This window comes from Delphinus delphis, chromosome 2, assembly GCF_949987515.2.
Source record: "Delphinus delphis chromosome 2, mDelDel1.2, whole genome shotgun sequence".
Classification (NCBI taxonomy): Eukaryota; Metazoa; Chordata; class Mammalia; order Artiodactyla; family Delphinidae; genus Delphinus; species Delphinus delphis.
The window spans coordinates 130023949-130048296 of NC_082684.1; the positions used below are offsets into that span (position 1 = coordinate 130023949).

Below are 24348 nucleotides of genomic sequence, written 5' to 3' on the forward strand. Positions count from 1 at the left end.
TGGCCACCTGGAGAGGCCCAGCTGTCTCTCAGGGCCTCGCAGTCAGATGGTGCCCAGCATCAGATGGTGATGTAGCAACACCTTCCCAGCACTTGGAGAGGTTCCCGTAGGAAAGCACTCCAGAGCCATGCCTCGTGGCTGCTGCAGAACTCCCGCCCACACCTCCAGATCCAGGCAGGTGCTCAGTTCCCTGCACAAGAAGCACAAGGACCACCTAAGATACTCTTAGAAGGGCAAACACTACAAATGATTCCTATCAGCTCGATAAAGCAAGTCCCTTAAGGACTTCTTGGAGTAGAGTCTGAAACACCTGAAATGTATGAAAATGTTTTAAGTCTTCTGACCACCCAAGCCTACCTAAATTCCAGCTCAGGGTCCAGATAAAAGGCAACGGCCCCCTCTATCCTTCCCCAGCTGTTCGTCTGCCCCTACCTGTGATGGTGACAGAGCCATGAGCGTCCTGCTGCAGCACGGGGTTGCGCACCAGGCAGCTGTAGGTGCCATTAGCGCCCAACACCACCCTCAGGACACTGCGCACGTCGAACAAGCCCTGCTCGTTAGCCATCTGCGACGTGGTTACGTTGCCGGTCAAGGGCGCACCCTGCCCATCCTGCCAGAACACTTCGGCCTCGGGGTAGCCCCGGTAGCTGGAGCACGTGATGGTCACCGTGTCCCCAGGCCGCAGGTCCTTGTTGGGATCCAGGGTCATGCTGGGCTTTGAGTAGGGGGCTGGAAGAGAGCAGAGGGTAGAGGGCAGAGGTCAACGTAAGGCAAGGGCAGCGGGACACAGTGGAGGGGAAAGGTGCCTGGGGCTGTGAGGACACGGGTCAGTCCTGGGTCAGTGGGTAAAGGGGCTGCGGGAAGTATGAGGAGTGTGCCAAAGGGAGGGGACGCCCTCCCCTTCGAGGCTCTCACCTGCCACCTGCAGGCTGACCGCGGCGCTGCCGAAGTCCCGGATGCTCACGAAGCAGGTGAAGCTGCCCTCATCAGCCACGCGCACGCGCTGCAGCCTCAGGGACGCGTTGCCCTGAGCCAGCAGGTCTGGGAAGAGCGCAGTGCGATTGGCATAGGCGCTGCCCTGGTCGCGGCCCTCAGCGAAGCTGTGCACCAGCTGTTTGGTGTCTGTCAGCTGCCAGATGAGGTTGAGCTGTGTCAGGCTGAAGCCGGGCTCGGGCAAGAAGGAGCAGCGCAGGGTGGCGTCAGTGCCCACGAGGGCTACCACGGGGTCTTCGGGAACCTGGACTTCCACAGCGCCTGAGGGCGAGGTTGGAGCGGCAGGCAGTGAGGAGGGGCGCCGACACTCTGGGCTACCACCCCCCAGCATCCTGCTCCTCCATCAACCCCCAGGTCCCGTTCCATCTTCCCATTTTCTCCCCAGACCTAAAAACAGATTAAGTCTCAGCACTTCCAGACGTGGAGTCTCCCTAATCTTCTGACAAGAATCACAGCAGTTTGGCCTTGGCCTGAAAAGGTCCGTCCCCGGGGTGGTGGCGGGGGGGACCCGGCCTAGAGCAGCCTCCAGCCCTAGCAAAACTCCCCTTTCCACCAGGATCCATTTCCCTCTCCTATCCTTCCACTCTCTTCTGAGATCTGAATGCTTCTCCATTCTCTCCAGAGGTTTCCAGAGCCCTGGAGTCAGGGGACCCAGAGAGCTGAGAGGACCTGTTATCATTACCCTCACCCACTCCCACCACGGTTAGATTGCCGCCTATGCACCCTGTTTATCTTTTCCGTTATTATTATTAGGCATCTCACTGTTCCGAGAGACTGAAGGTATGGAGCTAGATTCAGATACCGTGACCCCTGCACACAGGACTACCACCACCCCCAGGGGGACATTTAAGAAAACAAAACAAAAACCTGTGGGGTTTCTATGCGGTGTAATGGTGACAGAGCCATGAGCGTCCTGCTGCAGCACGGGGTTGTGCACCAGGCAGCTGTAGGTGCCATTAGTGCCCAACACCACCCTCAGGACACTGCGCACGTCGAACAAGCCCTGCTCGTTAGCCATCTGCGACGTGGTTACGTTGCCGGTCAAGGGCGCACCCTGCCCATCCTGCCAGAACACTTCGGCCTTGGGGTAGCCCCGGTAGCTGGAGCACGTGATGGTCACCGTGTCCCCGGGCCTCAGGTCCTTGTTGGGATCCAGGGTCAGGCTGGGCTTTGAGTAGGGGGCTGGAGGGGAGCACAGGGCAGAGGGCAGAGGTCAACGTAAGGCAAGGGCAGCGAGACACAGTGGAGGGGAAAGGTGCCTGGGGCTGTGAGGACATGGGTCAGCCCTGGGTCAGTGGGTAAAGGGGTTGCGGGAAGTATGAGGGGTGTGCCAAAGGGAGGGCACACACACCCCCTTCGCGGCTCTCACCTGCCACCTGCAGGCTGACCGCAGCGCTGCCGCTGCCAAAGTCCCGGATGTTCAGAAAGCAGGTGAAGCTGCCCTCATCGGCCACGCGCACGCGCTGCAGCCTCAGGGACGCGTTGCCCTGAGCCAGCAGGTCTGGGAAGAGCGCAGTGCGATTGGCATAGGCGCTGCCCTGGTCGCGGCCCTCAGCGAAGCTGTGCACCAGCTGTTTGGTGTCTGTCAGCTGCCAGATGAGGTTGAGCTGTGTCAGGCTGAAGCCGGGCTCGGGCAAGAAGGAGCAACGCAGGGTGGCGTCAGTGCCTACGAGGGCCACCACGGGGTCTTCAGGGATCCGGACTTCCACTGCGGCGCCTGGGGATGCGGTTGGTGGGGTAGGACGGTGAGGAAGGGCCGGGACACTCCGGGCCTCCCTAGTCCCCCTCCCCTTCCGGGTTAACTTCAGGCCCTGTCCACCCCCTTTTTTTTTTTTAAGGCCTAAGAGTTTATTACCTTTGGTTCTAATTCAATCAGCAGGAATATAGTAAGCACCCACTATGCCAGGGGTAAGAGTTAGGAATGCCACGGAGAACAACACCAAGGTCACACCCCTACAGAGCTTACGTCTTAGTGGGAGAGAGGGACAAACTAGCACACAAATTCTTATTAGTATATGATTAGGGGTATGAAGGAAGAAAGCAAGCCAATGGATAGAAAGCAAGGAGGTAGCTTTTCAAAACTCTGGCAGGTATTTTACACCTGTCTGCGCTGGTTGCATTTCCCAAATATATATTATCTTTATAAATTGTAAAAAGGGAGTCTTAAAAAAGTATGCACCAAAATGTTATTAGTGGTTTTCTCTGGATGAGAAAGAATCACAAATGCTTTTTCATTTTTCTTTTCCTAAATACACATGATTAGTTTTTATGCAAGAAAGAATACCCATGCATTTAAATATGGTGGTGAGCCACTTTCTCCATAAAGAGATATTAAGCTGAGATTGAAAGGGAATGAAAAAAGAGTATGACATAACCAGAGAAAAGCCCAGTGGGTCAGGTTCCCCTGCTCCTACTCCTGCCCTGCAGCCTCCCACCCAGTCACCTCTGCCTCCAGTCCAGCTCTTCTTTTAGAGCCCTGGAAAATTAAGTAGGGGTTCCTGATAGCTTTTCTTGTGGTGAGATGTGTCCCCTAGCCTGGCACTGCCATTCTTGGGTAATGGTTAGATTGTGTGCTTTGGGCACCAGCAAAGCAGGCACACTCAAAAAGTGTGAAGATAGGGCTTCCCTGGTGGCGCAGTGGTTGAGAGTCCGCCTGCTGATGCAGGGGACACGGGTTCGTGCCCCGGTCCGGGAAGATCCCACACGCCGCGGAGTGGCTAGGCCTGTGAGCCATGGCCACTGAGCCTGCGCATCCGGAGCCTGTGCTCCGCAATGGGAGAGGCCGCAACAGTGAGAGGCCCGCGTACCGCAAAAAAACAAAAAAAAAGTGTGAAGATCAAACAGTCTCGAAACAAAGCTAACTGAATACTGCACTCATTAAAGGTTTCTCACACTTAGAAAAATAGCATTTTATAGTTAGTATTTTCATCATGAATAACATACAGGTAGTGGGTATCATCATCTTTGCAGTGTGTAGTGATCTCTAAAGGTCTTAAGTGGGCATTGGATCTCTTGCCACAATGCCAGGTGCCACAGGCCAGCTCTCCAGTTGGAGACCAACAGGGTGCCCCTTGTATCCGGCATTTGGGGGATGAAACCGGAGGAATCACCCAGACAAAGCCCTTTGTCTGAAGAAATCAAAGGATCAATAGCTCTGGGTAAAGCGGTGCTTCCTCTTTCCGACCACCAGATGGCACCAGACACTCAACTTTGTCTACCCCTTGGCGGGAGAAGGCAAACTCTCCCTTAGAGCAGAAACTGATTAGGATTTGAATTATGATGATGTTGTTATTAAAGTAGCTGCCATTATTGAATGCTAACTCTGTGCCAAGAACTGTGTGGGAAGATTTACACACCTGCTATGTGGCTGGCATCCATCTTGGCCCTGGAGACACATCCTGCTCTTTGAGCAGAGCAGGCAATCAGCAAGCAAACATATAATATGTCAGGTGCAGATAAATGTTGGGAAGAAGCATGAAGTAAGGTCAGGGAAAGGGAGGGAAGATGAACTATTTTATACAAGGTAGCCAGGAAAGCCTGGGGAAGGTGGCATTTGAGCAAAGGCTTGAATGAAATAAGGGATCAAGTCATGCAGACATTCGGGGGCACAAAGTTTCAGGCAGAGGGAACAGTATGTGCAAAGGCCCTGGGGAGGAAGCACACATACAGTTTGTTCGAGAAACAGCGTTATCACATTTAGTGCTCACATTACCATTTTACAGAAGAGAAAACAGAGTCTAAAAAATGTAAAGTAAGTTGCCTGTTGGATCCCAGAGGTAGGAATGAGGTGGACAGGGCAGAGAGGAGATTGGGAGGAGGTTAGCCAAAACCTCCCCAGCCCTGCTAGACAGAGAGGCTTGGTGGGAATGGTCCCCTCCTCCCCCACCTCCAGGCCCCACTCTGCTCCCCTCACCTGCGAGGCAGAACCACAGCACTCCCAGGGCAGTGGCCACACGCATACCCGTGCTGCCCGGTCCACACAGCATCTTCCCGTGAGGCAGCTGACAGCTGGGCTCTCCGTGGTGGAAGGCTGCCCCTGCCTGCGAGGAAGAGGAAGTGAGGCCTTTGTCTCAAAACGTCCTCCCCAGGCCCTCTCTCACCTCATCTCCCCTGGACCAGCTTGGTGGAAGGCTGCAACTGCCCGCTGGGAGGTCCTCCCTCCTATACCCGCACAAGGCTCCCTGCTGAGGGATATTTTGAGAGATGCTGGCAGGAGGGAAGTGAGTCACTGGGGAGGCTGGATCAGGGGAGCAGGGCAGTGGGCAGCTGGGACCCACCCCTTCTAAGATGTTGGTATGCAAACAAAAGGAAGGAGAGGCAAGGCAGCTAGTAAAGGCAAGTCTGTCTGCTCAGGCCAAGGATGTACACGGACTGGTTTGGCTCAAGACAACAGCTGGTAGGGGAGAATAAGACTTAGAGATTGGCTAAGAGGTTGAAAATTTATCCTAAAGGCAGCTGGGAGCCACTGAAGGTTCTGGAATAGAGGAAAGGATATGGTCAGAGCTGTGGTTCCTAAAGATTACTATGACAGCTGTGCAGGATAAATGAGAAAAGCTGGACAGAAGAGACAAAGCAGGTCTGGGAGAAAGCGACAGCATGGTAGGACAGGGGAGAGAGAGAGGGAGCAGTCAGGGTGTCCATGGTTTTGAGCCCAGTGACCAGGTGGGACACTCACGGAGACAGAGAATGTGGAAGAGTTGGGTGTAGGGCACGTACAGTGAGCAGTGTTTGTGCAGGAACTTCCAGGTGAGACTTCTAGAAGGCAGCCTGGTATATGAGTACGGGGCTGAAGGGAAAGGACACTGGCTAGTTTAACCTGTGTGTAGTGAGCGCCCAAGACCGATCAGAAATGGACGAGGCCTGGACTGGGGCTGACCCCCCAGCGGAGTCAGGACCGAGTGAGGTATTTCTATGACTACACGTCAGACCTGAGCCAGGGAGGCCCAGACCTCCCCGGGTCCAGCCCCGCTCCTGGTCCTGGCTGCCCTTCTGCCCGCCCCCAGCCCCACCAAGCTGTCCGCCTGCTCCCTGTGTCCCACAGCTGCTGCCTGATTGTTCGCGCCACCTCCTGACCAAACCACGTCACCAGGGTCGATTCATGCTATCCAATACGATTTCACAAAAATATAAAAGGTTTCACATTCTCCAAAACCACCCAGGGAGCCGGGCTGCCTGACTTGGTCCCATTCTGCAAGAAGAAAACAATTAAAGCCCAGATAAGGGAGGGGGCTTCGTTAGTGTGATGTAATTTGCCAGAGAGCACAGATGAGAAGGGTTCGAGTTCCCCACCTCCTGACACACCTCTCTGCCCTTTCAGGGAGCAAATGTCATCAACAGCCATTAGCATCAATTCCAGTCACAGGCACCCAGCCTCAACCCTCCCAGTCCCAGCCTAGCACCCCACTCCCCACCCCCCCAACACACACACCCAGCAGCTGAGCTGAGGGAGTCCCTTAGCCAAGCCGGGTGCATCCTGCCCAGTACATCCTCCACCCCCAGCTGTCCGCGGCGGGGAAGCCCTGAGCAGCCACTTCCTTCCCAGACACTTCCGGTCCAAACCTGGCGGCCTCAAAGCCTTGCCACCTGCTGAGTCAGCAGCCTTCACGCTCCATTCATAAAGTCACCCTTGGCGGGCACCACATCCTGCCTACAAGGGCCACCACGGCCCAGAGGAAGTGCTGGCAGGCAGCGGCCTGCCATGCTTGCCTGCCCACTGAAGGAATCACAGGGACTAAGGTTAAGAAACTCCCAGATTCCGAGTCTCCCTTCCTTTCTTTCACCCCCAGACAGAACCAAGGCCTGTCCTTCCTGGGCCTCCCTCACCCTTCCCACTGCTGCCCATGCCCACCGTCTCCCACCCTCACCTGTGCGGCCAGCACTCCTGTGATCCTCCTGGGACCCTCCAGTCCATCCCTGACAACCCCACATTTTACATGTCTCCTCTTAGGACCTGAGGTAGGAATCTGCTCACATCCTTCCCCCACAGGCACCTCTCATGGTTCCCTATTTACCGCGGGAGTAAACCCACACGCCTCTGCCTGGTACTCAAGACCTTTCTTATGACTTCTCCTTCATCCATCAAGCTAATTCCTGCCACTGGGTTGTACTTGCCAGGGTCGCTTGGGACTGCCTGCCACCTCCACGAATGTGGGGAGGTCAGGGAGCACCTCTCTTCCGACCAGACCTATCAGGTTCCCCAAGGGCCGAGCTGTCCTTCCCTCCAGAGGGAGGATGAGAGGTTCGCAGGGCATTGGATTTGCTCCCTTCAACTCCCTTCCTAGACTCTGGACTCAGGGAAGTTCCCACTCTCGTGCTTTCCCTGGGGAGAAGCCCTTGACACACCAGAACCGAGGACACCAAGAGACTCCCACCCCGATAGCTGGGCTCCCAGAGCTGAAGGCAGGAGGGAGAAACACATCTCAGAGACAAGATGTTGCCAGGGAATGAGAGCATGGCCTGTGACCAGTGGGACAGATGGGCTGCCTAGTACGCAGAGCCCCATGGAGACACACAGACCTCACGCTGCATTCATACCACGCTGCCCACCTTTTCTACAAAGGGGAATTGTCATCCCCAGGCAGGACCTGCCCTGGAGTCAGCAATGTACTGCCCCTCCCAGTGAGTCAGCAGACGGTTCTTCCTCCCCACCCCACCCCACCCCGCCGAATGCGGGAACTCCACGGAACCCTGCCAGGAAAGACCCCAGGGTGCCTTGGCTTTCCCAGAAGAGCAGGAGTGAGGGGGCCAGGCCACCCTGGCCTGAGGGTACAGTAAGTGCATCCAACCTCAGCAGAGGTGGAGCCACAGGGAAGTTCCCAAGAGATGACCCAAGATGTACCCCCATAAAGCCAAAACCAAAGATCAAGGGCTGAGGCTGGGCTCTTTACCAAGATGCCCTGGACCTGGGGATATCCAAGAGGAACTCCTTGCCCCTACCATGACCACCAATAGCACCCCATATTCTCTTAACCCCCTGCCTCTTCCCAATTCCTGCAGGGGCTGCTTGGATAACATTTCCCACGGAGAGGGCAAGAAGGGTCAAGCCACATAACCAGTGTCAATCTTTGCTAGCCGGCATAGGATAGAAGCACAGCTTCTGAAAACAACAGTTAAGCCCCTGGATCCAGCTATGCCTGAAGCAAGCTGTACACCTACACTGCCCAGATACTTGAGCCAATCATTTTTCCCCCCCTCAGGCCAGTTTGAGCTAAGTTTCTATTACCTGCAATTGAAGCAGTCCTTGAATATACATTCATTTGTGTATTTAGTTATTCACTTAACTATTCACCAAGTGCCTGGGAGGCAGGCACTGGGAACAGAGGACTAAGCTGCGTCTGTCTTGCATCAATAGGGAAGTGAACAGAAATCACCTCAGTTCTGTACAGAGTGCTGTCTCAGATACAGTGAGGGCTATCTGGAGGCACCTCTGAGATATGATAACCCTAAAGGCGAGTGCTGACAAATGATGAGCAGCTCCGCAGGTAGACAGGCTGGGAAAGGTGGTCTCTCCCCAGCCCCAAGAGACCTGTCCTCCTGGCACTGCTTATCTGCCTCTCAGCCAGATCTCTTTGAAACAGTAAAAAGCAAGCCCAAAGTTTGGGTTCCAGTCCCACTTCTGACACTTTGCTGTGCAGTCTTAATAGGTGACTTCCCCTCTCTGAGCTCCATGTTCCCATCTGTAAAAGAAAAAACGCTTTACTGGATGCTAATGGAACTTCATTAGTACGTTAAGCCTTCATGTACTCTATCCTTAAGGTCCAGCCAATTAACTGCCATGCAGGTCACACTGAAATGTACAAAATGACTGTGGTAGAAACGACTAGTGTTCCCCTTACATCTGTTCTCCTCCTCTTCTGTAGAATATTTTGTTAGGCACAGGGCCTCTTGGCTAAAGACTACAGATCCCAGCCTGCCTTGCAGCAGGGTATGGCCATGTGATCATTTTCTGGTTAATAGGATGTGGGAGGAACTGATGTGTACAACTTCTGGGGCATGCCTTTAAAGAGAAGGAGCATACCCTCTCTCTTCTCCTCCCCCTTCCCACTGGCTGGAACACAGATGTGGTGAGCTATCTAGGACCATACTGCCAAAGGCAACACCCTGGGGACTGCAGAACTGCAGGACAGAAGGCCCCTGAGCGGCTGCAGTATCAGCACTGGACATACCCGGACTGTCACTTGGGTGAGGATAAGCATCTGTTCTAGCGTCACCGTTATTTTGGGTCTTTCTTACAGCATCTGAAGTGACTAATTTAGGGACTCATCCCTCCCTTCCTCTCCCGCCTTCTCTTCCCCCTCTTCCCACCCCGTGAAAATTGCTACTGCTCAGAGCAGCAAAAGGAAACCACATCTAGAATAGGTGTTTCAAAACATGAACTGAACGCTATCTCATCAGAGTCACTTAATGATACCTGGGCATAGCTTAGGAGATATTTCAAGGGTAGACATGACTGGTCTTAGGGACTGTTTGCACGCGAGGGGCTGGAAGAGCCAAGGATGTACTGAAGGCTTCAACCGATGGGTGCGTGTGTCACACACAGAAGATGGGGAGACCTGGAAATGAGGGGGAAGAACAATTCTGACTGGGCTTGGAATGGATCATCCGTGACAAAATGTTTGATGGATTCCGGGACACACAGAGCTGGAACTCAGAACAGGATGGGGGAGCTATTCATGGAAGCCAAAGTTGGGATCACTGAGGGAGCTCATGGAATGAGAAGAGCCTCCCGCCCCTCCGCCACCAAACAAATTCTGAAGAAGATGCAGAAGTTAATGGTCAGGTCGCAGAACGGGGAACCTTTCTCTGGCCACTCCCACAACCTCTGTTTGCTCCCTCTAGGGATGGGCACCCACTACCTCCCAAAGAAATCCACTGGCTTTTGAGCAGCTCTCATTGGTGGAAAGCTCTACCTTTTACTGAGCCAAAGTCTGTCAGCCCATAGCATTCCTCATTCGACCCCTTGGACCATGCAGAACAAGTCTGCCCCCTCCCTTATAACAGCCCTGCAAGTATTGGATCTTCCTCTCCCTGGCAGAGGTCATATTGGGCAGCCATGCCACATTTTTCACCAAAACAACCCAAAATAATAGACTGTCAAATCTGTGGCCAACACCCAGAAGTCATTTGCTCACATCGCTGCAGAGCCGCATCTCTGCCATCCTCTTCTGAAAAATTCAGGGAAGGGGTGGAGCTATATAGGATGTTTCATTTGTTACTATTACATTTCATTCAGTTAAGCTGAGTCCCTCACTCCAACTGCCATGATACATATTTTTTAATTATGGCAAAATACACACAACATGAAGTTTACCGTTTGAACCTTTTTTTCTTCTTTTTTGCCTCACCCCATGGCTTGTGGGATCTCAGTTCCCCAACCAGGGATCGAACCTGGGCCCTCGGCAGTGAAAGCGTGTAGTCCTAACAACTTGACCCCCAGGGAATTCCCATTTTAACCGTTTTGAAGTGTACAGTTTGGTGGCTTTAAGTGCAGTCACAGTGTTATGTAACCACGCCACGATGTTATGTAACGATGCCATTTTTGAAGTACTGTTTTGACAGTACCTGGTGCATAGAAGGTGCTCAATAATTTTTTGGTGGATGAAGAAGAGAACAAATGAATTTACCTAAAAAGGTTGCCCTCCTCTCCCCACTTTGTTTCGTGTGTCATCAAGGTCCTCAGGGAGAGGACAGGAACAGGAAAGCCGTACAGCCCTAGGGTCTGCCCCAGGATCAACGTCCATCCACTATTCAGGGCTTTGGGGTCACAAGTTTTCCTACTTGTGCTGCCACTCACCCAGCTGCCCATCTTTCTCATCCCCAAAGTGTCACTGCTTCTGGCAGGGGACCACTCAAGTGGAGAAGAACCAGAGAAAAGGCTCATTTGAAGAAACTGGACTCTTCCTCAAGTGCTCAATTGACAATTAGTTCCAGGGTTTTGTCAGGGATTAAGGTCACCAATCTGTTTTTCCCATAATCTGCCTTATTCCCCCATAAAACTGGTTATTTGCCCATCTTAGGTCTTCCAGCATTCATTTATCCATCCACACAACAAACATGATGCAGGTTTATAGCAGGTATTACGGGAACGGAGGGTCAAGCACTTCATGGAGGAGTGGGGAGGTTTAGTTGGACCTCCTAGAGGAGGAGACATTTCAGCTGTCTGGCACAGGCAAAGTCACGGAGCAGCAAGCACCCACAGCATATTCTGGGAAGACGGGGACTCCGAGGAGAGGCAGTCAGGAGATGAGGCAAGGGAGGTGCTCAGGGGTCGGTTAGGGACCCTGGATTGATTCTGTACACAGTGGGAAACTGGAATGCTGCGACCCACACCTTCCCCCTCCCCCGCCCCCACTGTCCACCCCAGTTGTCCTGAAATATCCCTGATAGCTTCTCAGAGATCTTATCTCCAAATTCACTCAGCAATCCTAGAGGCCAGAAGACAAATCCATTTAAAGCAGATTATCACCTCCGCTTCTGGCCTGAACTTGGGTTCCTTCTTAACAGCTTCTGTCCCTTCTTTCCTTGATACAGAAGCAAAACAGATGCTGCGCAGACCTTCTCTACCTTCACTAGTCAGTCTTGATGCTCTTATTTTGTTCCTCATCCTTTCTGCTAGAGTGCCCCCCTCTCGTTCTAGCTGGCTCCTTGTGATAACAGGGCTCCGCTTCCCTGCAGGGAACCCAGTCCATTTGGTGCTGGTGGGGCTGATCCCCAGCCTCAGGCCTCGGCGTGTGACCAGACCCTGCTTACTGGAGAATGCCCGCCCTGCCCCCACTCAGTGATTTGCTTGGGAATGAGCCTGTGAGCCAAGCCACACCCAATCAGAGACCTCCCAGGGCTTTGCTGCTGGCGCTCTCAGAAAACACTCTTTTCTTGCTGAGGTTGCTAAGAAGGATGTGGTCTGGGGCTGTTGGCAATGAATCTATCAGCTAGCAATAACCTAAAGAACTGATCCAAACAAATACAGAGGCAGAGGTGAAGGCAGGAGGGATACTGAGCCCCGAAAACAACATTTCAGCCCCTATGCCTGAAGCAAAGCTTCACCAGACTGCCCAGATACATGAGCAATCTTTTTTTTTCCCTTAAGCCAGTTTGAGCCAGGTTCCTATTATCTACAACCGAAGGAGTCCTTGAATATACGTTCATTCGGGTATTTAACTATCCACTTAACTCTTCACTGAGTGCCTGTTAGGCAGGCAATGGGGACAGAGAGAGGACTAAACTGTCTCTGTCCTCAAGGAGCCTGCATTACAATAGGGGAGTGCACAGAAATCACTGTAGTTCAGTACAGTGTACTACTTAAGATACAGTGAGGACCACTTGGAGGTACCTCAGAGACACGATAACCCTAAAGGTGAACCCTTAAAATTGACCTGAAGCTCCCCAGGTGGTCAGGCTGGGAAAGGCCATTCCAGGCACTGGGAGAAACCCAGGCAAAGGCAGTGAGGAAGGAAGCAGCATGGGACGCTGGAGGAATGCAGGCCCTTCCATGTGGGCAGACAGGAGATGTAAGATGGTGGTCACAGGAGGAGGAGAAGCTAAAGGGCAAGCCAGGGCTGGAACAGGAGGTCATGTTTGGATTTAGCTTGTAGGTGATAAGAAAGAAAGGGTTTTAAGTAGAGGAGTAATATTGTTGCCATAGGTAGGCCCAACCTTTGATTAATTGATGCATATGTAATGTTAACCCTGCAGAGGAGGTTTGAATTTTAAAGGATGATGTTTTAAAAGGGCAATGGTTTACTCAAAGTAAGAGCTGATGGCAGAATTTCGGGCATCAAAGAATTGTTTCTCTAGATCGTGTCCTCCTGGAGATGCTCAAAATACCCTGCTCAGCCTGTGTGTGGACCTACTGCTGGTTCTGGATGCAGAATCGAGTCAGGCAGGGGTCAGCATAATTTCTTCTGTGAAGGTCCAGATAGCAAATGTTTTAGGCTTTGCAGGCCCTCCCATATCTGTCACAAGTGCTCGACTCTGCCCTTACAGCAGGAAAGCAGCCAGAGACAGTGCATAAATGCATGAGCAGAGCTGTGTTCCAATAGAACTTTATTTATGGACACTCGGAACTGAATTGCATATAATTTTCATGAATCACATGATTTTTTTTTCAACCATTAGAAATGTAAAAGCCATTCTTAGCCTCTGGGCTATACAAAAACAAGCAGCAAAAGATTGGGCCCAGGGGCCATAGTTGGCAGGGACTGGTTTACAGAAACACTAGCTCCATTCTCAAAGACAGCCAGGCAGCAGCAAACATGGAAAACAACAGGGAACTGGTACATTAATCATGGTGCATGTATATGATGGAATAGAATACCGCCTTTCAAAAGAAGGTGTTACTTACATGGAAATAAGCCCATGACATAGGTCATGTGAATAAAGAATATTGTGAGTTATATGACCTGATTTCTATATTAATAAATGGTCCCATGGTCCAAGATCTAGTCACCTACCTCTCGCTCCATCTCCTATATTTCAGTGCAGGCCCTTCCTTCTCTGGCACTGAACCCCCTGGAACTTGCTCCTAGGCCCTCTCCTTAATTCTCTCTACTATTTTTTCCTAGATGATTTCATCCACTCCCATGGCTTTAAATATCATTTATATGCTGGCAACTCCCAGATTTACTTCTCCAAGTCCACACCTCTCATCTGAGCTCCAAACTTAAACCCAACTGTCTCCTAAATATCTGTGTTCCAATGACTCACAGGCATCTCCCTCTTAACATGTCCCTCTTCAAACTCTTGATTTCTCCCCCAAACCTGTTCCTCCCCAGCCCTTCCCACTTCGTAAAGGCACCATCTTCCACCCCCTCTGATCAAGCCAGAAACCTGATTTCTCACACCCTTACAAGCCATCGCCAAGAACAGCCATCCCTGACCTCAAAATATATCTCAAGGGTCTGCAAACTACAGCCCCAGCACCGAATCCAGCTCACCACGTGCTTTTGTTCAGTTCACCAGTTAAGACAAGGTTTACCTTTTTAAATGGTTAGAAAATCAAAAGAAGAAGACTATTTCATGACACATGGAAATCACATGAAATTCAAATTTCAGTATCCGTAAATAAAGTTTCATTGGCACACAGCCACACTTCATTCATTCACATATTGTCTGTGGCTGCTTTTCCACTACAACAGTAGAACTGAGTAGTCGCAATAGTCACAAAGCCTAAACTCTTTACTTTCCGGCCCTTTACAGAAAAAGTTTGGCAACCCGATATATCTTTACTCTCTCTATTCCCCTCCACCTCTGCTTCTCTCTCTGGTCTGCCAAGTCGCCATCATCTCTTGCCTGCATGACGACAAAAGCCTCCTCACCGGTCCCCCGCTTTCTCTCTTGTCCCCCAACCCAGTACTATACTCCCATCTAGACTCTACACAGCAACCAGAAAAACTGCTGTAAAAACAGAAGTGCATCATGTCATCACTTTCAATGTCTAATCAGCTCCTCCACGGCATGCAGGGCCCTGCCTGGTCCGGCCATGCCCACCTCCCCAGCCTCACCTCCTCCCACTGACCTCTCATCAGGGTCTCTTACAATGAGACCCTCTTCCCTACCTCACAGGGTTTTTGCAAACACAGTTCCTTCTTCCTGGATGACATCCTGGGGGTCACCTTGGCAGAGAAGCTGGGTTGGAGGTCTGCCACTCTAAGGATGCCCCTGTTCTGCGTTGCAGTCTGTGTACCTCGTGTCATACTGGGACCTCCCTGGGCAGGAACCACGTCTGCCTTATTTACTATTGGATCCTTAGTTCTACCAAAGGCTTGGCACATAATGAGTGTTCAAAGCACTGTTCAATGAATGAATGAATGAATGAATGAATGCTTGTGTGTTTAGATAGATAGAGAGATGGATGGATGAATGTTTGTATATAGAAAATGGGTCTGGAAGTATGATAGTGAACCCAACTCTGGGGCATGGGAATGAAGGTAAAGGTCTACTTCCACCTTCTCGTTGATGTACTTCTGTAACTTTGACAACGAGCATGTAATTCTTTTGTATTAACAAACGAAAAAGGAAAACAGCAACATAAAGATTTATGTGGGTTTTAGACCAGGCTCTATCACTGACTTGCTAGGCTCCCTAGAGCAAGCCCATTGCCTCTCAGGGTCTTCATCTCCTTAACCATCAAAGGAAGGTCCTGGCCTCCTTCCTGTGCTATGACCACGATCACATGCTGGGCTGGTGTAGTCACGAGAAGTTTCATGGAAGGAGTGAGCCCTGGTGTTTTAGAAGATGACTCTGGAGTCGGAGATATAGGTTCAAATCCAGACTCTGTCACTTCCTAGCCACGCAACTTTGGGAAAACATCCTCTCTGAGTCTCCGTTTGCTCATTTGTGCAATAGAAATTTAAACTCCACCCTCACAGGATGATTATAGGACTCAACTGAGCAAAATTATCTAAACTGTCCTAGTTAGTCCTAGTTAGTATAGGTGCTCTATAAATGGAGTCTGGGGAAAGAGTCGAGGGGATCTCCAGAGTTCCCTGGGAATCCTGTTGGCCTTCCTTTTTCCTGATAATGAGTCAGTTTGGGCCTTTGGGGTTCAAGGCTGTCCACTGGGCACTGCTCCCCACCCCCATGATCTCACCCAAGAGAAGAAATCAATTCTTCCTCTCCAAGTGATTTCTGTGTAAGTCAAGACAGCAGTGTGTCATCAGCGCCAGCCCAGGAGAGTGGGGCTGGCATCCATAGCTTGCTTCCCTTATGGCTTATAGGAAGCACAAGAAGAGGGAGAACAGGACAGAGCAGAGCCCCTGGCCTCCCCAAGCCAGACCATCCCCACTGAGGCACCCTCTCCACACTGAAGTCAGGGCATCAGAACCGGAGGACGCAAAACCAGAGAGAACATAAACATCTCAGTAGATCTGAGAACATAGTGACTTTTGCTACAGCAGCTGGCCTGCCTCTCACACCCTCTTCTGGCTGAGGGGCCAGCACAAAATGAGTTTGCATCTTCCAGGGTTCAACAGCCACTTGACAAGACAGTGTGACACCATCTCAGAACTGGAAGTGTGTGCAGAGGCTATACACGCACATGGGTGCACACGGGAGGTACACACACACACACACACACACACACACACACACACACACACCATCAGAAACACAGAACGCTGAAAAAAAAGTGAAAGCTACACTTAGCTCAGAAGAGGTCTGGCCAGAAAAAAAGGATTCAAAGGACGGGAGTGGAGAAAGGAGGGGAAGGCATGAGAGAGCATAAGACCAAATCAGAGCGCGGATCCCAGGTCAAGCCCTGGCAGGCCTGTGACACATGTACCTGCATTCACTCAACTTCTGCTGAGTCCTGTTAAGTGCCTACCTAGATATGTCTGGAAACCCCATCCCTTCCAGAAGCCTTTCCAGACTTCACTCAAGGAAGGGTCCACTTACTCCAGATGTGTTCTACCTAAACACCTCCCTGCCTTCACATTCTTTAGGTTTCTACCCTGAAAGAGGTTCACCCTGGCAAAACAATGCTGCAGACCCCTCTCTACCTGAGCACCAGACCCTCTGGATCTCCAGGGATTCCTCCTCATGAGTGTAGCAGGCGCCACTAGTCCTCAGGGCTTGAAGGCTCCTTGGAGTTCACCTGTCCAGTGCCCACTTCCATGCCCATCATAGAGATGGGAATCTGAGCCTAGAGAAACGAGTGTAGGCTGTCACGCTCAGTCATCAATCACCATGAGAGGTGACTAAGGGCCTGCTCACAAGTGGCCCTGGGCCTCAATTCCTCACTTGTTAAACGGCATCATCAGACTGCCTTGCCTGCCCCAGGGTACAGTTTGAGCTCAGGTACAGCAGGCAGGCCTAGGTTCGGATTCTAACTCGGAAGCCTTGCTAGACACATGATCAAGTTTAAATGATTTAACCTCTTTGAGATTTGATTCCACATCCCTAAAAAGCTGGTAACAATCCCTACCCCACAGAACTGCTGTAAGAATAAAATAACATACAGAGAGGACTTAAAGCCCCTAGCACTCAAACAGTGGTAACGATTATTACTACTTTTGTTATTATTGCCATGGGCATGGAGAAAAGTCCTCCTGGGATCCTCTGCACTGAGCCTCCTCTGTCAGGCTATACATCTATACATCTAGGTCCCTGGGAACAGTACTCTTTCTCTGACCCCCTTTGCTCCTAGGACCCCACCAGCACCCAAGCCCCAAAGCAGCAAATCACAATTCAGCTCCATCTCTGTGTCTGGCTCATCCCTGGTGGTCCTCTCTCCCTTCCTCCTCCCAGTGGGCTCAAGCCCCTACTGCCCCTGCTGCCACCACATCCCCCAGTACAGGGCCATCCCCATAAGTACACATTCCAGTGTCTCCCCCATGGGAGGCCCAGTTCCTAGGAGCCTACACTGATTTAGGGTGACCTGGGAGCCCTGCCTCCCAGAGGCAGTATCTCTCCCTGCTCCAAGGCTCCCAACAAAAGATGTTTCTCAAACCCCACTCCCAGCGGGTTCCCTCCAACATACCCTCGCTGAGCCTCAGGAAAGCCAAAGGCCCAAAGGCATTAGGGGTATGGAGGAGGCATTCATTCTCTGGACCACAAAGAGAACGAGGAAGAATGGGGGCAGCTGGCTGGGAGCACTGGTCAGAACTGGAGGGTGTAAGAGGGACTCCTGAAAGGCATGAGTGTGCTGAGGACCAGGCCTCTCGAAGAGTAAGAACTCTCAGCAATGGTTCCAACTGGGCTGCAAGGACAACTAGTCTGGGATACCCAGGTCAGGCCTGCCCTCTCCCCAGCTCCCCAGATGAATCCTCTGCCTTGCTGTGGGGACCCTTAGCACATCTTATCAGGCTCCAGAATGAGGGGTAAAGACTGTGTCTGCCTCCAGAGTGGCAGAAAGAGCCAGTTCTGGAGGGAGACAGCATCCCAGCCCCAAAATTTGCCAAATGCATGTCTTTGGGCACAGGACTTCTTTCTGGGCCTCAGTTTACCCATCTATACAATGGAGCTAACGATACCCTACCTCATAGGACTGCATCCATCACAGCCCCACCCCCCAAACCTGAAAACTCAATGTGCCTATCTGGAATCTCTTACTGCAGGGGTGGCAGAACTGTGGTTGGCAGGCAAGGGTTACATAAAGCACACGTGGCCCTCTCCCAGATGTCTGATCCATTCTGAGCCAACGAGACCAAAAGAAATTTCTCAAAGATCACATGGACCGGTTCCCACTCTCTTTGCCCTCCTCCCCCAGGCCCTGACTATGCCTTCCCTCTTTTGCCAGTGGACCTCCCTGTCATTCCTGCCCTGGGGGTGTGGGAAAAGGACAGCAATGGAAGTGGCCACCCACTCAGAGGATAAGCTCATGGGCAGTGACATCATCCTGCCTGCCCTTCTTCCTCCTCACCTGACCCCGTGACTCACGGCCACGGGTTGAGGCTCTGTTAATCTCAGAGGCTGCTTGGATTTCGGTCATTTTTCTTCACATAGCACAAGCCCTGTATGTCCAACCAAGAAGCAGCCTGCAATAAGCCAGACACTTGTTCTACAACATTTTCTAGGAGTCTCTTTGGGTGCTGTGGAATCCCAGCTTACGGCTCTATGATCACACTCGGTCTCTGACCCCAAACAGTATTGCTCAGCTCAGCATCAAACCCAAATCCTACTCTAAAGAATGAAGATTGACGACTCCATAGAAGGTTACAGTTTAAGGATAGAGGAATTCCCACCGGAACTTTCAGAAGTCCACCTCAGCAGAATAAGGACACAGGCTCTACAGAAGGGACAACACTTCTATAACTGTCCTTTCCACAAACATTCAAGCACCTGACCCAGCTATCAGTCATCTGGGTATCTCAGACATTCAGCCAATCTGCTTCCATTGGGTGCCCAGACAGAGGTGCAGAGGGCTGAGGACAGGAAGGAAAAGCGGTCCTCAAATCCCAGAACCCCTTCTCATCCTTGGGCTTGCTTTAATGTAGGCTTCCCATCTCTAACAAGCTGGATTGCCTGATTTCTTGGAACACAGGAGTCTGGAATGAATTGGAAAGCTCACTGAAAGCAGGCAGGAGAAACCACCAGTGATGTCATTGAAGAGAGAAAAGAATTCCAAAGTCAGTCATGGGACCAATACAAGCATCACTGAAGCCACTTAGTGCAAAGCTCACTCCCTCAAGAGTCCCTTTGCTATAGAAAAGTCCTTAGTGCCAAAACTGTGATATGTGTAATACAGCGGAGAAAGATTTCCATGCTTAATGGTTAACGTCAGTGTTAATGCTTAATCTATACTCGCCCAAAATATTCCCATTTCCTAAAGAGCTGGAAATATGAGCCACCACTCATACCCACAGCCTCAGAGCCCTGCCACTCAGATCAGCCCAACCCATTGGACGTGTTTAGAGTTAAAATTCAAGTTTAGACTTCAATTTCTCTCAGCCTCCAAAAGCACCCACCTGTGTGCAGGGCCCCAAACTACAAGGAAGGCTGCACAGCATCAGATTTCCTAGGGACTTCTGGGAGGCAAGAGGGAGTCAGAGAGGAGGCTGAACTAAATAAAGAACTCTCTTAAAAACAGAACAGCTTCATTACTTTCTAACATAGAAGCTAACTGCTAGAGACAAGCATGTAAGAAAAGGACCTAGGGCCTTCATTTAATGATGAAATCAGACTCATTTACAATTATCCACATCCAATTTGAAGGTAAATAGTTTTTCTCAATTAAGTCAAACAAACCCTCCCAACTCCCCAATGGTTTTTGCCTTCCTATTTGCTTAACGTTTTCCTCGATGATAGATCCCATATCTGAGTCATCCATCACGCATTTCTCATTAGGGCAGGTTTGGCTGAGAAAGAAATACCCTTTTCTGGCATTTCACTGCCTTAGGCCCCCAAACCTGCCAATTCGCTAGCTAAGCAGCAATAGAGGACCTGGGACACTGGGATTCAATCCAATCCCCTCCCCTCTAGTGTGTTCCCACCCTGGGTCCCTACCTTTCCTCCACCCCCTCTCCATCCTACCCCACCCACCATCTCCCTGAGACTTCCCAAGCCCAAATGGCCCCACCCCTGCTCCCTCGTGCTCTGCCTCCCACCCTCCAACAACTATGCATCCCTTCACCCAGGCCAGCTGTCCCTGCCTGTCCTTCTCAGAATCTGTCCCCTCGTGCCCACTGCTGCCCGTGGAAGCCCTCCAGTCACCCACTCCCTCATCCTTCTGGGCCAGGCAGAATGGACCCCCCTCCCCGATCCAGCCCCTCGCCCTCCTCTCCCTGGCACCTCTCCCTCCTCAGAACTAGTGGTCAGGTCAGGGTGTTTTCCTCTGCAGGGACTCCGCGAGACTCTACTTCCCTCCTAGCTCCAGCTAGCGGCTTCGTGAAGCTTTCCAGAATCATCAACACAATGACAGATCTGCCTCTATTCCCCCTGCACACCCAGGGCCTCCGCGAGCACAGCTACCCGCCCAGCCTCCTCCAGCGGCTTCCCGGGAGAGGGCAGGTCCCACACTGCCCCGGGCCCCGCCGGCCAGGGAGGGGAGGCAATCTTGAGGACGGGGCTGGACTCTGGTAGCCCCCTGCCGCCTCCGGGACCCAGAGCCGGGGTCCACCGTGCTCCCCGCGCGGAGGCCAGCCCGGGCCCAGGGAGAGGGCTGGGGTGGGGGCGCCCTGAGAGAGAGGGGGCTCACCGCCCGCTCTAGCAGCCCTGCAGCAGGCACGCTGCCCGGCAGCCCGGGGCAGGGCTTGGCTGCAAACAAAGGCCGCCCGGACGCGCGCCGAGCCCGCCACGCAAGCACTCACCGCGCCGCGCCTGACTCCCGGGACTCGGGGACGCGGCGGAGCGCTGCCGAGTCGCCGCCGCCGCCGCCGCCGCCGCCGCGAGGCCGGGCGCGAAAGGGGTCCGGGGGCGGCCCCGGGAGTCCGAGGGGCGGGGCGGGCTGGAGGAAGCTGCAGGCCCGGAAAGGCGGCCCGGGTGCGCCCCAGAGGCGGGATTGGCCCCGCGGCGAAGGTTTGGGGCAGAGGCCTGAGCCCGCCCGCTGGGCAGGGCACCCGGCCGAGACCCGCCCCTGACCCGGGTCCAGACCCACGCGGGGGCCCTAGTAAAGGGGCGCTGGTCTGATCTCTGCCCGTCTCCCACCCTGTCCCACCCTCCCAAGATCCGAAGTTTATTTTCTGCTAGGGGGACAGGTGAATGGTCACTGACCACCCCAGCTCCCCCTCCAGGCCGCTGGCAGCAGAGCCGGAGCTCGGATCTGGCTGTCTGACCCCCAGTCCAGTGTTCTCCGCCACCAGGCTGGTACCGTGGCCTGGAAAGGGTTAATTCGACTGTGAAGCATTGAGAGCTGCTGGGAGCTCTCTATAAATACAGTGTGTCGTGGGCGCCTGAGCCAACCGCAGGGTAATTTCCACCTAGCTGGTTTTCCCCTTTTCCTTCCGCCCCCGGCCACCCGGCCAGCCCTGCCCCCAGCCCCATGCCAGGCTAGTGGCTACCCCAGGCCCCCAAAGGGGGAGCAGCTCTGACACCGCCCCAACCCCCTCCCCATGACCTGGGGCTCTGTCTTTATAGGAACCAGTTCCAGCCTGGGAGGAGATAGGGGGGTCAGGCTTGAACCTCCAGCCTGGGGAGAGATGGGGGTCAGGCCTCTGCCTTGGCACATCCGGCCCCTGCACCTATTCTCTGACCTGTTCTCCATTAGTTACAGACAGCAACAGCTAAAGTGTAGCAGTCCTCTGTGGGCCAGGGTAGAGACTAAGAGCTTTCCATGTGGGGCCTCTTTAAATCCTCACAACAGCTGGACCATGTAGGTAATATTATCCCCATTTTACGGTGAGAAAACTGAGGCTCAGAGAGATAAAGGGACTCCAATTTGTCTTATGGCCAGACCCACCACCAAGTGTCAGCAGCAATATGAGAGAGGGCTTAGGAAATATGCATGGATACATGCTCACCTCTGTGTGTCAGCCACTGTTTTAAGCTCTTTACCGTTTTATCTCATTTCATCTTTCCAGCAATGCAATGAGGTAATGCTATTATTATCCTCATTTTCACAAATAAGGAAATTAAGACACAAGGAGATAGGTAACTTACTTAAGGATATCCAACCATCAAGTGGAGGAACCAAGATTTGCCCTCTTGCATGTAAGTGCTGAATTCAAACTTAATTATAGTGTGTTTGTGTGTGGCAGTGAGGCATGGGTGTCTGTATTTGTGAACACCTGTGAGTAATTCTCTGCATCTAAGTGCACATGTGTTTCTGAATGTAAGTTTGATAATGGCTGTGTCTGTGTGACTGCTCCTAGGGATGGGGCAGAGAGTGGAGGGATCAAGGCCAGGCCATCTGGTCCAGAGTTCTTGAAGGTCATCAGCCTCCCCTCCAATCCACACTGCTTCTCTCTGCTCTGTCCGGTCCTGTCCAGCCTGGGCCTGGCCTCACAGTTCTCAGTATGAGTAGCCCCGAATAGGCCTCAAGACCTGGAGGAGAAGCATCCCAGGGAGAGGTGCCCCTGAGCTGAGAGATCCAGGAGCCCCACAGCAGGACTTAGAGCTAATCTAGAGGAATTTGCTTTCCTTTCCTCCACCAGGAGTCAGTCCTGTGCTTTGTGCCCCAAGGTGGTGACACAGGTCCTGTCCCAGAGGACTTACAGTCTGGCAGGGAAGGCACAATTCAGCCGTGATGGACAGTGAAGGAACAGCACAGGGTAGTTTATAGCATAAACTGTATAGTACATAGTTTATGGCAGAGGCTGGGGGAAGACTTTTATCATAATTGCTAGAGAGATCAAGTCAGGAGGGAAGGAAATGAGTACTGGCTGTCATTCCTGGAAGCAGTGGCTTAATAGGGTGCTGATACCCCCCAGAAAGGGCAAACACTGTGGGAAGGGGATAGGCAGAGTGTCTGTAGGACAGGCTCAGCTGCGACTCAGACATTTGGCCCTGGACACAAACAGCTAGACCATCCCAGCACACAGGAATCTCCTCAGGTCAGGGAATGTTTGTTCTATGCCTAGTTGAAAATAGTCTTCCTCAGACTCCCTTTGTAGCTAGAGGCAGTCACATGATCTAATGTGGCCAATGAGATGGAAGTGAAATTCACTGGGTGGGGCTTCAGGGAAAGCCCTTTGTTAAAGGAGATTGTTGACACTATCGAAAACATCATGGTGGTTCCTCAAAAAACTAAAGATAGAACTACCATAGGATCCAACAATTCTACTTCCGGGTGTATCCAAAAGAATTGATATTAGTGTCTCAGAGATATTTATACATCCATATTCATAGCAGCATTATTCACAATAGCCAAAAGGTGGAAGCAATGCAAGTGTCCATCAATAAAATGGAATATTATTCAGCCTTAAAAAGGAAGGAAATTCTGACACATGATGAACATGGATGAACCTTGAGGACATTATGCTAAGTGAAAAAAGCCAACCACAGAAAGACAAATATTGTATGATTCCACTTATATGAGGTACTAATGTAGTCAAATTCATGGAGACAGAAAGTAGAATGGTGGTTGCCAGGGACTGGGAGAGGGAGAATGGGGAGTTATTGTTTAATGGGTACAGAGTTTCAGTTTCGCTGAAAAGAGACTGGAGACTGATTGCACAACAATGTGAATGCGCTTACTACTGAACTATACACTTAAAAGTGGCGAAGATAAATTTTATGTTGTGTTTATTTTTCCGCAATTAAAATATAGAAAAGAGCAGGCTTAGCTGGCATGAGCCTTGCCTTTTGCCTTTCACTCCCTTTTCTCTTTGTGCCTGAAGTGCAGACACAAAACCAGACAGTAAAGCAGCCATCTTGCAACCATTAGGACAAAAGCTAAGTAAGGGTGGCAGGGGAGAAAGTCAGATGGAGCCTGGTTCCTGAAGGCATTGCGGAGCTGCCACCCTGGCCCCGGATTGCTTCCAGCCCTTGGCCTGGCCCTCGAATTGCCATTGCTCACTCAGGATTGATGAGGGAGGAATGGTGACCCTTCATAGTCTTGTCCTCCCCAGGCTACCTATAAGGAACATCAGAACACCATTCTGGCAAAGGGAAGGGGTGTTCTGACCCTCTTATTACTCTCCCCAGGACAGAAATTCTGAGTTCATGGTGAAATTCAAAGACAATTTCCTTTGGCCTCCTTTGACATACAAAAGGACAAGTGTCTCCCTCATCTGTTTGAATACTCTTAAATCCAGCAACTGGATTCCTTAACCTAGCTTTAAAGTGGGGGCTATACAGTTGTTTTTGACTCTATAGAGCAGCTAAGCAGTCCATCTTTCAGAAAGCAGCTTAGAGACATTGACATGCCTCACCTAAGGCCAATACTCAAAATATTTCATGTCTGTAAGAAAGAAAAATCAATTCTTGGTAGCACTGGGGGTTTAAGGCCCAATCTGAGCGTTTTTTCCGAGGATCCCTGTGACA

The 24348-nt window shown here is 51.7% G+C and overlaps 1 protein-coding gene across 1 annotated transcript in view; it reads right to left on the bottom strand.

The window, feature by feature from the left end:
- Positions 1–20808, bottom strand: part of CD276 (CD276 molecule) — a 30214-nt gene extending 9406 nt beyond the window's left edge. Inside the window, exons 1-6 of the mRNA XM_060003695.1 lie at positions 20736–20808; positions 4907–5033; positions 2363–2710; positions 1861–2175; positions 916–1254; positions 433–729 (exon numbers count right to left, since the gene is read on the bottom strand). Of these exons, the coding sequence (XP_059859678.1) occupies positions 433–729; positions 916–1254; positions 1861–2175; positions 2363–2710; positions 4907–4979 (1372 nt within the window). The 5' untranslated portion in view covers positions 4980–5033; positions 20736–20808. The remainder of the gene's footprint in view (positions 1–432; positions 730–915; positions 1255–1860; positions 2176–2362; positions 2711–4906; positions 5034–20735) is intronic.
- Positions 20809–24348: the final 3540 nt, after the last annotated feature.